Source organism: Arvicanthis niloticus, chromosome 12 (genome assembly GCF_011762505.2).
Source record: "Arvicanthis niloticus isolate mArvNil1 chromosome 12, mArvNil1.pat.X, whole genome shotgun sequence".
NCBI classification, from domain to species: domain Eukaryota; kingdom Metazoa; phylum Chordata; class Mammalia; order Rodentia; family Muridae; genus Arvicanthis; species Arvicanthis niloticus.
In genome coordinates, this window is record NC_047669.1 from 29,760,588 (window position 1) to 29,774,497 (window position 13,910).

A 13,910-nucleotide genomic window follows, 5' to 3' on the forward strand; every position below is an offset into this window, starting at 1 on the left:
TAATCCAAGCCCTTTATTTTGCAGATGAGGAAACTGAAGCCCAGAGAGGTGAAGTGAGGTGCCCAAAGCCACACAGCAAGTTGCAGGCACAGCTAGTTCCGTAGCTCAAGTCTCCTGACTCCCAGTCCAGTGCTCTTCCCATTACTCCACGGGTCCTGTCTCTAAGCTTCCTGACAAATGCTAGAACGGTAAACCTCCACTAGTATTTTTCCAGACCATGTTAAAACTCTTTAAGGGGGAAAAGGATGCTTTCTTGGATAATGTCAGCCATACGTAGCTCAAGCTGTCTAAAGTTCTGGGACAGGGTCTTTTTATACAGCCAACAGAGTCCAAATGTGGTGCTGTTTGCTTGGCCCATATGCTTTCATGTGTTCCCAGTTAGGCCATTACTGGAGGGAAAAAAACAAGAATCAGCTTGTTTTAAAACAAGGGACATACTGGACTCCCTCCCATCCCCCTTCAGAAAAAAAAATCAAGTTATCTTTAACAGATTCTAAAAATGCCTTTTCCCAAATATGCAGTCAGTTCCTTCAAAGGGCCCTTTGTTTATTCTCAGGAAGAAACCCAAGACAGCTGAAAACCAGAAGGCATCTGAGGAGAATGAGATTACTCAGCCGGGTGGATCCAGCGCCAAGCCGGGCCTTCCCTGCCTGAACTTTGAAGCTGTTTTGTCTCCAGACCCAGCCCTCATCCACTCAACACATTCACTGACAAACTCTCACGCTCACACCGGGTCATCTGATTGTGAGTACAGCAGTGAGGTGATGGTGTCTTCCCAAAGCTTGGCGCAGTGCTCCATCCCTCCCCCCCCCCCCCCAGGGTTCTGGCTGTTTTGCATTCAGAGCAAGCTGCTTCCATTTGGTCTTCCAAAGTAGCCAAAAGTAGCATGCCACCATTTTGATCCAACAGGCATCTATATATTTTCAAAGCCAGAGAATATTTTAAAGCCAGGTAACCAGTCACTTGGCCTCAAAGTGTTGATTAATTGCACTTGACCCCATTTTCTTTCGTGACATTAACTCAAGAAAAGAAGTGCTGTTGCTGCTTCCTGGTGTTCTTGCTCTCCGTAACAGCACTTGGACCGTTACTAAATGGAATCACCAAATATGGACCTCAGAAGGCCAGCGAAACACAAGGAAGCAGCCATTTCCAAATTACATAACCCAAGTCAGATCTGCATTAGTTATTGGAGTCTCATGTAGCTTGGCTAAATTTCGGTCTTTCCAGTTTTTAATTTATTTTGAAGTGGTTAAAGGATAGCATACATTTACAGAAGAAAAAAAGAATGGCTTCCAAGAATTCAAAAGCCACCCAGACTTTGCATAGCCAATAAGAATGCAGGTTAAAAATATTTTTTAATTAAAAAAACTGCCTACAGGCTAAATTTGGAAAAGGGCACTTAATGTGAATCGTCACTATTGAAATCACTTCTTGGCTGTTTATTTTTGCCATCTTCTCACTAATCTAGAAGTCACTTCTTAAATTCTATTTTAAGGAAGTTGATAGATCACGTGAGGAGGCTGTTTTTCATTTCTGAAGTGTAACCGGCACTTGAGAGAGGAGCACATGTTGACAATAGCAAACGACAGAGCGTTCCTATTAGTTCAGATGCCCAGCAGCTCCAGGAGATAGACAGAGCGTTCCTATTAGTTCAGATGCCCAGCAGCTCCAGGAGCTGATCTCCGCACAGGACGTCTGCTAACAGGCAGAGCCGGCTTAGTGGAGTGAGTAAGTAAGCCAGGAAAGCTTGATTACCAAAAAGGACTCCATGGATCCTGCTCCTCAAAGACAAAAGTAAAAGGAAGGAAGGAAGGAAGGAAGGAAGGAAGGAAGGAAGGAAGGAGAAGGGGAAGGGAAAGGAAAGAAGGAAAGGAAAGGGAAGGAAAGATAAAAGGAAAAAAGAAATCTCCATTAGGAAATAAGATTCCAAATCTCTTACTGGTATTTTCTAGCAGAAGAAATATAAAATTCTACAAAGAGGACAAAGGTGAGTGAGCCTGGGAGACCCCCTCCCCCATTCACTTTGCCATGGTAGGCTCTATACAGGGTGTGTGAGCTGGGGCAGGGGCAGGGCTGTAGCCACACTCAGCTGTCACTAGAGAATGGGAACAGAGTGAGATCCAAGTCACTAAGGCCATGTAATCTGTACCCATCAGACTTGCAGCTTCTATTTAGATATAGGGGACGGAAGCAGGGACTTTGTTCCCTGGACCATCTTCCTAGTCACATCCTTGGACTTTCTTGCCTGGAAGTCTCCAGCCTAATAGTAATTACAGGAAGAAGTTGAAATAGCATGGCACAGTGCCTAGAGACATGTGCACACCATGCTGCCCCTGCCTACTGGAAAGGTAGCCTTTCAGTCTGGTAAAAGGCCTGGAGTCTCAGTGTGCACACCTTCCTCACCTGGCTTTCGGCCATATCTATGGGGAAGATTGCATAGGATGGCCCTATCCCAGAAATCTGTTACAAACCAAATGAATGTTTTTCCGAGTAGAAAAAGCACTATGCTTCATGTACAGTACGGCAGCATCTTCTGGCCAGGCCTTACTTGCCCTACTAGCCTGGCATATGTAGAAGGAACAGCAGAACAGTGCTGTCACTGCAGACCCTTTGGAGGCCAGAAGAACAGAGCTCAAGGGGATATCTGAATGCAGTTGGAAAGAGTCCCACCCAGGAGGAGCAACCTAACCTCAGCTGTCTAGAAAGTCACTTTGATTTTGCCATTAAGATGTGTAAGTCTCTGCACCAACCTGTTGTTGAAATTGGTTACACTTCTCTCCAAACATATTTGGATTGTAGTTTGTCCTGATTTGAGCCTACAATGAGGGGAAAATTGTTTTTAGGAAAGATTCACAGAAATCTGTCCATTTGGAGGTTGCTTGAGAGAAGACAGGAAAGGAGTTTATTTTAAGCTGTTAAATTTTTTGGATGCTCTTCTTGCATTCAAGAAGATTTTTTTTTTTTTTTAACTTTCAAATGTCATTCTTACCATAGATTAATTTAAAAGCCTAATTCCTTTAAGGTAAAATATTCAGTTCCTATTTAGAATGAACAGATTTGGGGCACTTAAAAATAGTGCCCTTGACTTGTTAGTCCCTTTAACTTCAGGAACATTCTACTAGTATGTGGTGTTTAAACCTTTTTATTTTGTTGAGTGCTTAGCAAAATTATTCTTAGTCCTGACTTAATGCTCACTTCCCATCCATCAGCATGGTTATTCCCAATTTACAGATGAGACAATGGAGAAACCTGACACTAACATAGGAAGGACTTGCCTGTAGTGGACTCACGTGGGTGCCAACAAGTGTTTATGAATTCGCTGTCCTGAGTTTCTAGACCTCGAGGCTCAATGCACAAAGATGGCATTCCTGGCTATACATCCAGGCACCCTGGATGTGTGTGGCTACTCATCATGGTGATGTGGTCACAGAAACACACTAGATAAATCATACCCACAGACGAGAAGTGAGCTCTGCTGTAGCTAGGAAAGGTGACAAGCCATGGCCCTTCCTCACGCACCAGAGTAAAGATGACTAGTCCAACAGCATATCCCGCTGTGCTGCGGCACTTCCCCCTTGCCCAAAGATCTAGTGACGTTCAAAAGCAGAAGTAGCTTTATTGAGATACTACTGTTATCTTGCCATAGAAATGTATGTTGTTTGATGGTGCACTTCCCAACACAATTTCCTCTCAGCAATATTTTACCATTTCCATGGAGCTTGTCACCTCTCCACCATTTCTGAAAGCGTAATGGCAAGCAAACTCAGATGACGATAATCAAAGACATTAGGATGAATTTGGGAATAGAAAGCGTGCAAAAACCCTAGGTGTTTGACAAAGCAGTTAACCCACCAAACAGGCTGAGTATGCATGGAGCCAAGCTCTTCCTTCAAGGGCTTACAGAGGACCAAGTGGAGGCAGGAGAGCAGACAAAGCCTTCCCTATGTGAAGCCTGTCCTGACAACTATCGAGCTGCTGTAGCGCCTCACAGTCATGCTCGTGTGAGAGACGAGAGACGCAGTAATCAGAACGTTGACTTGCATATTCCTTCCGCTTTGTCCCCTGTTCCCCCCAATGAGGCTCCCATGGAAGGAGGAAGGGCTTCTCCCTTAGCATTCCTCTCTACTGTAGATTATCCTTGGTTTCTGTCATCAGAAGCTGGAAGCTGACATCCATGGTCACTTACCTTCCAGTGTTTCTGTGCTGGACTCATCAGACTGTCTGGTTTTTCTGTCCTTGCCAAGATGCATTTACACATTAACAGTTTTTATTTATTTTTAATTTAACCTTTACACAGTAGCAAACTGTTGTGTGGGTGGGTTTAAGTTTAGCTGTGTAGGTAGCATGGTGCTGATGGGGCTGCCTGCTGTCGAGGAGGCTATGGGTTCTTCCTTTCCCATCTCCTGCCTGCTCTCTTCCCTGACCTTCCCCTTCCTCCCCCCCTTTTCTCTCCCTCCGTCTTTCCCTCCCTCCCTCTCCTTTTCCCTTCACTCATCCAGGCCCTGTGATTAAATTTTTAGTACACTTGGATCATTTTGAACTTTTAAGCAATTTCTGAGAGAACAAAACAAAGAGGATTTTTATGGCAAACTCCATTAATGCCACATTAAGGCTGACATTTTAATTACCCCCAAGTCAGGAAATGCAAAGTTCAGGTTCCCACAGCAACAGAAACTGTCCCCTTGAGTGCCAAGCAGAGCATCCCAGCCGACTCTTTCATCCCGTGCTTACACAACACCAACACCGGCATGAGGACATTGTTTTTAGCCATGAGGAAAGGAGCAGCCTTTATCCTTTGTGTCTCTTCAGGAACCACAGTTGAGGATATGAGCCTTTAGCACCCCTCCCCAAACCATCTCTATGTATTATTCCATAACGGAAGACATGCTCTACATGTGCACACAGACAGGATTAAAGTTGCTGTGGGGACATTAACTCTGGTTTCCGGACTTCCGTGCCAGTCACATTTAGACCATAATGTTGTAATTTTTGGCATGTAATAAATGTGCATTTCATGTACACAGACAGAAAGAAGCATAAAATGTATTTTAAAGAGCAATTAATTACTAACTTTGTGATTAAAAAACATTTGGTGCATGTTCCTTCCCATTTAGCATCAGCTGCTGGTCTTAGCCAGGCCTAATAGATGACATACTGTGTCCCATCCTGGATCTCAGATGTACTTACTGTATGTTCCTGTTCCTCTAGATAATTAATTCCTTAGTAACGCTGTAGGGGGAAAACAAAATGGAAGGAATATGCAAGCATGTAAATAGGGTAAGGGAGACTTTGAAGGAAATGATTCATTCCTGCAAATAAACCTCTGAGTCCCTGATAAAGAGCCAGAAATCTGCTAAGTGGGTGTAGACAAAGGTTTCTGGCCACCTTGGAGCATCTGGTCCTGGGCCGTAAGAACAACTTGAAAGCAGATTTTTCCCCCCATGAATTCCAGGCTTGCCCAGTGGAGGAGTGATTTCCTAACTCTTTAGGCTTCAGAAATTAAAGGTTAGTTTATTCTCTAATGACTGGCATTTGTTTTCAAACTGGGATGTGGGAGGCAGTTGTAGGAAGTTCAGGTAAAAGGTGGGCTTTGCAGAAGAACCCCTGATGTAGAGGATAGTGTTTTCTTCCTCTGCATGTTAATCTGGCTGACCCATTTGTGTTAGGAAGGGCATGTCTCAAAATAACTGAGTTTCTGAGTAAACGGAATCATTTGCAGTACATTATGGCATAATGTTTGAAAACGCAAGGGCTTGGACGTAATGGAAATTAGGAGACATAAAAAGTGCCCTGGAAAGGTATGTGGCTTAAGCCCGGCAACAGCCTCCAGCGGGCATGCTCAGTGAGGACCCTCCTGCTATTTGCTCATTGCTCCCTGTCGTGCATTCCTTCTTGCTCAGTTTGGTTGCATATGGTATTTAACCTTTAAGAAAGAAACTTCAGTTTTCCAGAGCTCTGACTTGCTGTACTTGGGCTGTCTCTAAGTGTGAATGTATGTCTGTGTGAGTGAAAACTGCTCACAGAGTTTGAAGGTCTCTCTGGCAAATTTGACTGCGTGTTCAGAAAGTTTCCAATCGGAAAGCTGATTCAGTATAAAACCTTCCAAAAACTTCCTGAGGCACCTGTTCACATGGAAAGATTGGGTTTCTGTTGGAGGTGCTCAGAAGGCAATGTTTGTAACTGAAGAACTCTGTTTGGCGTGCCAGAAAAATGAAAAACATTTTGGCCCCAAAAAACCTCTATAAATGTTCAAAATGTATAATCAAACAAAGACTTCATTTGGATTCCAATGCATGTATCTCAGCAGATGTGTCTAAACTAACTGGAATCCCACAGGGGCAGCTGAACTGGATTTTGGTATGTCTTGATAACTGAAAGAGTTATTCTTAGACCTTGCAAGGACAAAAATGGTCCATCTGTGAAGAACCGTAATAGAGACATGGCAAAAAACAGCATCCTCTGAAAGAGTTATTTATGGAATTTAGGACAAGTTGGACAATCCTGAAAACATTTTGGGGTCACACTAATTTGCAGGAGAAATGCGGCCAAAATGGGAAGAGGGGTAACAAGCACAGATAGTTACTATCCTATGGCCTGGATAATTAATTTTCTAATAAATTATGTATCAATTAAGTAGTAAATGGGGCATCTGTAATGTAACTAGGAGCTGTGTCTGCCTCCAGAGTGTCCAAGTTCTTTTGTACTCTAAGGAGCTGAGTGTTTATCTTCATTTTGTTTCTAACTGTGTTAACCGAGTTTCTGCCATTCCATGAACTGAGTACTCGTGGGTTTTGTTTCTTTAAAAGAGGCTTTCCCTTTATAAGAAGTCTCCTTTCTACCTGTGAGCTGGTTAACATGTGCTGTCTTTAGAATTGTTATTGCTTATAATACCCTCTTATGCAGAGTTCTGAGTGGTGCAGAATGTAGCTTACATGTTATAAGGCCAGTTGGCTTTGGTGGTGGTGGTCATGTCTTTTTTCTTGCTCTGAGTTTCTAGAGTTTGTATTTATTGTGTTTAAGGTCATACTTTCTTTAAAATTACATCTTTGTAGCCTCTTGCTTCCGTTCACTGAATGTGGCACCTGCTCCAAGTCTGCTTCTGAGAGAACATACTGTGAAGAGCAGACTCAGAACTGCTCACCAGTCAGGTGACCAAGTGTTTTGAAGGCAGAGGGCCTAAGGTCAGGTGTTAAGGCAGGATGCTGTCATACAAGCTTCTCCAGTAGCTGGAGACTTAGATTCTTAGGAAGAAGAGGAATTACCATGATAAAGGACTGCCCTACAGGGTAGTTCAAAATTCATCATCCCACCATGACCCTCTGCATCCATTCACTGCTCAGGCCTTACATGTAGAGTGCATGTATGTGTTCATGTATAGCTTTACTGAGTTCTATAAGTACCCAAAAGTGAAAACTAGCAGAGCCAGATACTGTAATACTTAATCTATGTCTTCAAGTCACCATTATCTTAGAACTCAGAATGGACTTGAAATACACTCTAATCCATTAACATCTTATTAAGTTTATTGAAGAAGTTCCAATTGACCTCTTTTGAAAGTTGAATATAATTTCATTGAATGTGAGGCATTAGGGTAATGGATGACAGGTTTGCACCAGAGTTCAAAACTATAAAACCCCAAGGAAGGGTTTTCAAGGGACTTTTTCACCATCAGAACTCTGCTTAGAGAACATCTAATTTAGCAGCCAGTATGTGGAGCATAATGGGATGGGAGGGGCCAACTGGAAAAGGAAAGAGCCCAAGAGGCAGTGTCAGTAGTTCACACTTTTAGGGACCTGCAGGGAGTTAGTAATTGGAGCTGAACCCAGAAGACTGAGATGAGGTGTGAAAAAGGAATTTATCAGAGATGACTCCAATAAGATAGCAAAAACAGAAGATTTAGGGATTTGGACCTAGTGGAACAGGCCTATAATCCTAGCCACTCAGGAAGCTACTGCAGGAAGGTCACAAGTTCAAGACCTCCCACAGTCAAGGTCAAAAAACAAAGCAAACAAACAAGCAAGCAAGCAAGCAACAGAAGAAAATTGACACCACCCCCCCCCCAAAAAAAAGAGCCAGTGATGAGTGCGTGTATATCATGCACAAGGCACTAGGTTCAATCCCCAGCAAAGGGAGGGGCAGATTTCAGAGCATAGAGATTGCTTCATACAGAACAAAACGTAAAACACCGGGACATTCCCAGTGGAAACAGAACAGTGAGTTACAAATGGGATCCTAGATTACAGTAGAAATATTGAAAATTAGAAGTAGGAAGCCCTTTGGACAAGAGGCCATGATTTATGGCATAAATGCACGAGTACACTTCAAAGAGGACTTTGTTGAAAGAAAAAAAGGGAAATGGAACCTAAGGAATGTTTACATTGAGTGATAAGAAGAGAACAAAGAATCTTCAAAAGAGAAAAAAAAAAAAAATCTAAGAGAGGAGAAAGCCAGGAGAGCAAGGGGATCATCCAGAAGGGAATAGGTGAGCTACAGACAGCATGAAGGCAAAGAACCGGGCCAAGCTTACCTCAGACATTGAGAAGTACCTGTCATGAGAGCAGAATCAAGTGTTGCCGCCCCCCCCCCCCCACACACACACACCCTACCATGCAGAGAAGTTCATGGACAAACAAGATAAATGGTAAAGATAACAAAGGAGCATTTGCAAACAGGATGCTAAGTAACTGAAAAGGTGGGATCATGAGTATTCTTAAAAGGCCAGAGTTTCAAAAAACAAGAAACACATATGAAGGAACACTCCTCCATCGTAGGTCCAGTGAGAAGTTAGATGGATCCATAGGACAGTGCGGACATGAGTGCCCAGCCCTGCGAGTCAGTGATTGCACCTGCCCTTTCCCCACTGCTTTCTTTCCTTCTGTTTAATGAAAACGAATGTTTTCTAAGAGTTATGGGAAGTCTTTTGTGCAAGACTTCCCTGGTACCCACTTCATCTGAACATTTAGCTGAGGACAAGTATCACATACCTTGGCTATTCAAATCTTCTAACAATTTTCAAACCAGTCATTTGAAACATCATCCTTTAAAGTGAATTCCTCTCCTGACAGACCCTGAACAAATGGCCACATAGTTACCAGTTATAGCACACTTTTCCAGATCAAGTGTGTGAGGCATCCTCGGCTTCATCATTTGGGTCAAGGAGGTTTAAACCTTGTGTGGTAGAACACCACATTAGGAGTTTCAATATGTGATCACCAAATTAATCTTCCTGTGTTTCTGTTCCCAGCACACACACATTGGGCAGCTCACAGACTTCTGTAACTTCAGGCTTCAGGTCCAGTGGATTCATCACCCCATTCAGCTCCCATAGGCTCCCAAATACACACACACACACACACACACACACACACACACACACACACACACACGAGAGAGAGAGAGAGAGAGAGAGAGAGAGAGACGACCGACAGAGAGAGACAGAGAGAGAGACAGAGAGATTGTCAAGCAGACCTACCTCCTAGAGAGTAATACAAGCAGACTTTAGCAGAGGATATTTCTAGCCTTACCCCACCTCAGAGCAAACATTAGATGCAGAGGCCTTAGACTTCACTGGTTCCAGAAAGTGAACCTCTCTCAGGTCTGTGAGCTCCCTGAGAAGAGAATGCATGCACATATCCAGTGTTTGTCTGGACACACAGTTAAAGCTTGCATTCAATTGGGTCAGATAACTAAAAGAAGGAAAGACCAGTATGTGCAGAGAATATCCCAGTGAGTATCTGTCTCCTTGAAACTTCACTTCGAGAGTAAGTCAGATGCCAGGAGAAGTTCCATGAGAACATCCGACTCCAGCATGACAAGGGGCAGGATAAGGGGCAGGGAAGGTATGGCAACAGACTCTACAGCAGTGGTTCCCACCTGCCTGACGCTGCCACTCTTTAATACAGTCCCTCATATTGAGATAACCCCAACCATCAAATTATTGTTGTTTCTGCTTCCTAACTGTAGTTTTGCTTTTGTTAGGAATCAGAATATAAATATCTGTTATTCAGGATATCTGATTTGCAACCCCCAAAAGGGTTGAGACCCACAGCTTGAGAACCACTATTCTACAGCTATTTCCTGGGTGTGTTGTTCATGGGTTAAGATTTAGATCATGTGTTGTTCATGAAGTGTTTTCTCACTTCATGGTTACACATGAACTTTAGTCTGTGAATGCAGTTTACATGCTTTGAATTTCCATCCTCTATTGTTATTTCCTTGTATGCATGGTATCTACACATGCATCATATATATGTTCCATGGCTATTGTAAAGAAAGATTAGGTACAGTGTTGCATGCAAAGCTCCAAAACAGTACCAGCACCAGTGGCTTTGACCACCAGCTAGTACCTCTTCCTCTTCCTCTTCCTCTTCCTCTTCCTCTTCCTCTTCTTCTTCATTGGCTTCCATTATTTCTACTTTTATGATTTTTTTTATTTTTTTGAACAAGGTCTCATGGCCCAGGCTGGACTTGAACCTGGGATCTTTCTGCCTCCTCCTTTGGAGTGTGAGGATTACTAACAGGTGGCACTACCATGCTTAATGTCAGTTTAGGTGTTTTAGATTATGAAGAAAATGTGGAGTTGAATTAAAGCAACATAAATGACAGTTGTATCAGGGCCCAAACTTCCTCAGAGCCACTAAAACTCAAAAACCTCCATCTGTAGAAAAAAAAAAAAAAAAACCTTCAAGTGCTCCTTCTGGATTCGGGCCTCTGTGGAACAGGAAGCCTCTCAACTAATCTTTTGGTGATTGTTTTGGCATCTAAAAAAACCCAAACAAACAACAAACAAAAAAACACCTCTACATTTGTTGATTTACTTTACTAAAAATGAAAGAGGATTAAATTTAGTAAGTCTATGTCAAATACACTGTCATAGCATTCTTATAAAAATACCACATTTCATAGATAAGGAAATTATCTAGTAATCAGAAAAGTTTAAAACAAAAAAGCCTTCAAAATGTTTCCTTCCTGGTGTAAGGAAGCTTTAGAAAAATAATATGTTACTGTTGAATGATAACATTATCCAGCTGAGTCCCTGGTGCTCACCTGCATTCAGACCAGCGAGAGTTTCCAATAATGAGAAAGGGAATGGAGTGGTTTGCTCTCTCCCTTAGATGTCAAGCCTGCACATACCCCGTGTCAGCTTTCCACGTCCAAATTCATGAAGAGAACCTAGATCATACCTTAAAACAAGCAGACCGTTGTTCTGCCACATCACAGAGCCTTCTGCAGAGAGAAATCCAAGCAAAAACATGTGTGTATACATGTATGTATGTATGTATACACACAAATACATATACATCTTTGAAAGACAGTATTCATGATGACTTTAGAGTATTTTCAAATAATTCAAAATCAGGTTCAGTTAGAAAATAAATGTATTTCATAGAGAGGAAGATTACTCTGTTACCTGACCTGGCTACCTTCTTCATTTCTGAAACAGTTTGCAATAGTTAGGAGAAAAATAAAACCTGAAGAATAAATTCAGTGAGGCTTGCTGACTTTCCCTACTTCCTGTCCTGTGGTACCCACATAGTTTGGGGCAGTATGTGGAGAGGTTGGGGTGTTTGCTTCTCTTTCTTCCTGAATGTTTCTGCTGCTGCCAGGTGTAGAGTTGCAAGGACACACATGGAGGAACTTGATTGTCAAATCTTCCAGTAATAGCTGCAGATGGAAAGCCAAAGCAGATTATGTGCAAGTCTGTATACATCCTAAGTCAGAGCTTTAAAATGATAACTTACTGAGTCATGAGTTCTGCATCTTGCATGCAGAATTTCTTAAATCACATGTTGATGGCTAATCAGCAGAATCCAAAGACGCAAATTAGATGGTACAATATTTACAGAGAAAATATATGTGTAGCTCACAGAGTAACGATCCTCACAGTTACCATCCCACCCAAAAGGGGAAAAAAAAAGAAGAAGCATTGCAATCTGAACTCTCAGCATTGCAGCCAAGAAGGGAGCCAGTCTAACAGTAGAATGAAGCTGAAGACAGAATATTTTTGGTAGCAAGGGTCCAAACACTCGCTAAGAGTATCTGAAGATTCAGAAGCAGCACTCTGCAAGGTGAACTATTCCTATTATTCAAATAACATAGCCAGTTTATGCATATGCCATATAATTTTTAATAATAATATATGATTTATATATAATATATAGCTCTCAAATAATTTTAGAAGTATATATGTATGTATGTGTATATATATACTTTTTAAAAATATTTGAGAGCTTCTTACGTGTATATATAATGAATTTTAGTCATTTTCACACATACACAGACCCATTACCTTCTCATCTCTTTCCTTCTCCCACTGAAACTGTTCAATCTCAGCAATTCCCCTTCTTCCTTAATGTCCTTTGTGTGTAGTTATGACTCAGTGAATTTAGTTACAGTTTCTTGTATGGGCATTGGTGGCAGGTTATGTCATGGAACCCCTAGTCAGCATTAATGATCCATAGTTCCTTAGGGAATTATGGAGTTCATGAGCCCCTCCCCCTACCATTAAGAAATATTGAAGAGCACACTCTTGCACAGGACTGATATGGGTAACTGTTGTTGCAGTGAGTTCGGGAGTGCGGTGATACATCATCTCTAGAATACCCCTTTTGCAACACCTTCCAATCCTCTGGCCCTTCCCTTTTGTGATGTTCCGAGTCTTGGAGAGGGCAGTAAATGTCTTGTTGAAGTCAAGCTTTCTACCTTCCCTTATTCTCAGCACTTTAACAGTTATGCATCTGCTTAACCACTGCCTACTGCAAAAACAAATCTCCCTGATGAAGGCAGCACTGATCTGTATATATAAACATGACTGTTTAGAAGGCAGTTTAATCACTTGTCCATTTATCCAAGTGATGGTAGTGTGTTTCCCTAGGACCAATGATCTCCTGGCCACAAGCTCTTGACACGATTTACTATACCAGGCATGAGTTTCCACCCTGGAGCAGGCCTGAAATCTAATCAGAAAGAGGTCAGCCATAACATCCATGCTCTGGCAGCTTAAAAAAAAGTATTACATGTAAGGAGGGGGCACACATATACCACAGCATGTGTGTGGAGGCCAGGGAATAACTTATAGGTTCATTTTTTCTACCATATGAAGACATGGATTGAACTCAGGTCATCGGATGGAGTAGCAAGGACCTTCATCCACTGAGCTATCTCAAAGGCTCCTCTGCCAGCTTTTGTAACTCCTTATATTAATAATTTATTATTTATTCATACATTCATTCTTTTCATACTGGGAAACAGACCTATTATCTTACACTTGCTATACCACTGAATCTTCAGCCCCAGCTAAAACGTTGAATGCTTATTTTACCCAGGCAGAAGTCCCAAGTGCAGAACTCTGGTCCTGTCCACTGCTGGATGCCAGGATCCAGTAAAATGCTTAGCTATCATAGGTGCTCAGTGAGCGTATGCAGAATGGATGACTCAGGGAACTGTATTACTGAACATATTGCAGAGCTATAAAATTGAAGTGAATTTTTCCACTCAGCAGACCTATATAACAAAGTGCATCCCAGATACCCTCAGGTTTGTATGTGGGGAAAACAGAGTGCTTTCTCTTGTGAGTAGACCGCTACATGTTTTGATTTTAATAGCAATATGGCAGGGTTAAGGTCAACTTTGTAATATAATCTGGCGCCTGTTTTCTCATAGATATCATGGAAATAGATGTTCTTCACAAGATGCTCAAACAGATGATTGGGTGAAATCTCTAGAAAACCTTGCAATAACTAAAAGGAAAGATTTACCCACTACCGCCTTTCATTACTGCCGAATGGTGTACAGTTTTGTGCAGCTCCAACCATTCTTTCTTGTATTCCCAAGTTCAGTTTTTGTCTGGTGAATACAGCATATGACTGTTAGTATAGCAAGGAGATAGTTCTTGAGAAATCCAGCCCCCA

The 13,910-nt window shown here is 42.1% G+C and overlaps 1 protein-coding gene across 36 annotated transcripts in view; it reads left to right on the forward strand.

Moving 5' to 3' along the window:
* Zbtb20 (zinc finger and BTB domain containing 20) overlaps positions 1-13,910 on the forward strand; it is a 716,739-nt gene that overhangs the window by 672,344 nt on the left and 30,485 nt on the right. For 28 of the 36 annotated variants that reach the window (XM_076942937.1, XM_076942927.1, XM_076942953.1 and 25 more), the window contains one exon: positions 557-744. In XM_076942937.1, coding sequence (XP_076799052.1) covers positions 557-744 — 188 coding nt within the window. Of the gene's footprint in view, positions 1-24; positions 189-556; positions 745-13,910 lie in introns of all 36 variants that reach the window. The other 8 variants (XM_076942948.1, XM_076942949.1, XM_034514930.2 and 5 more) reach the window with 1 other exon arrangement.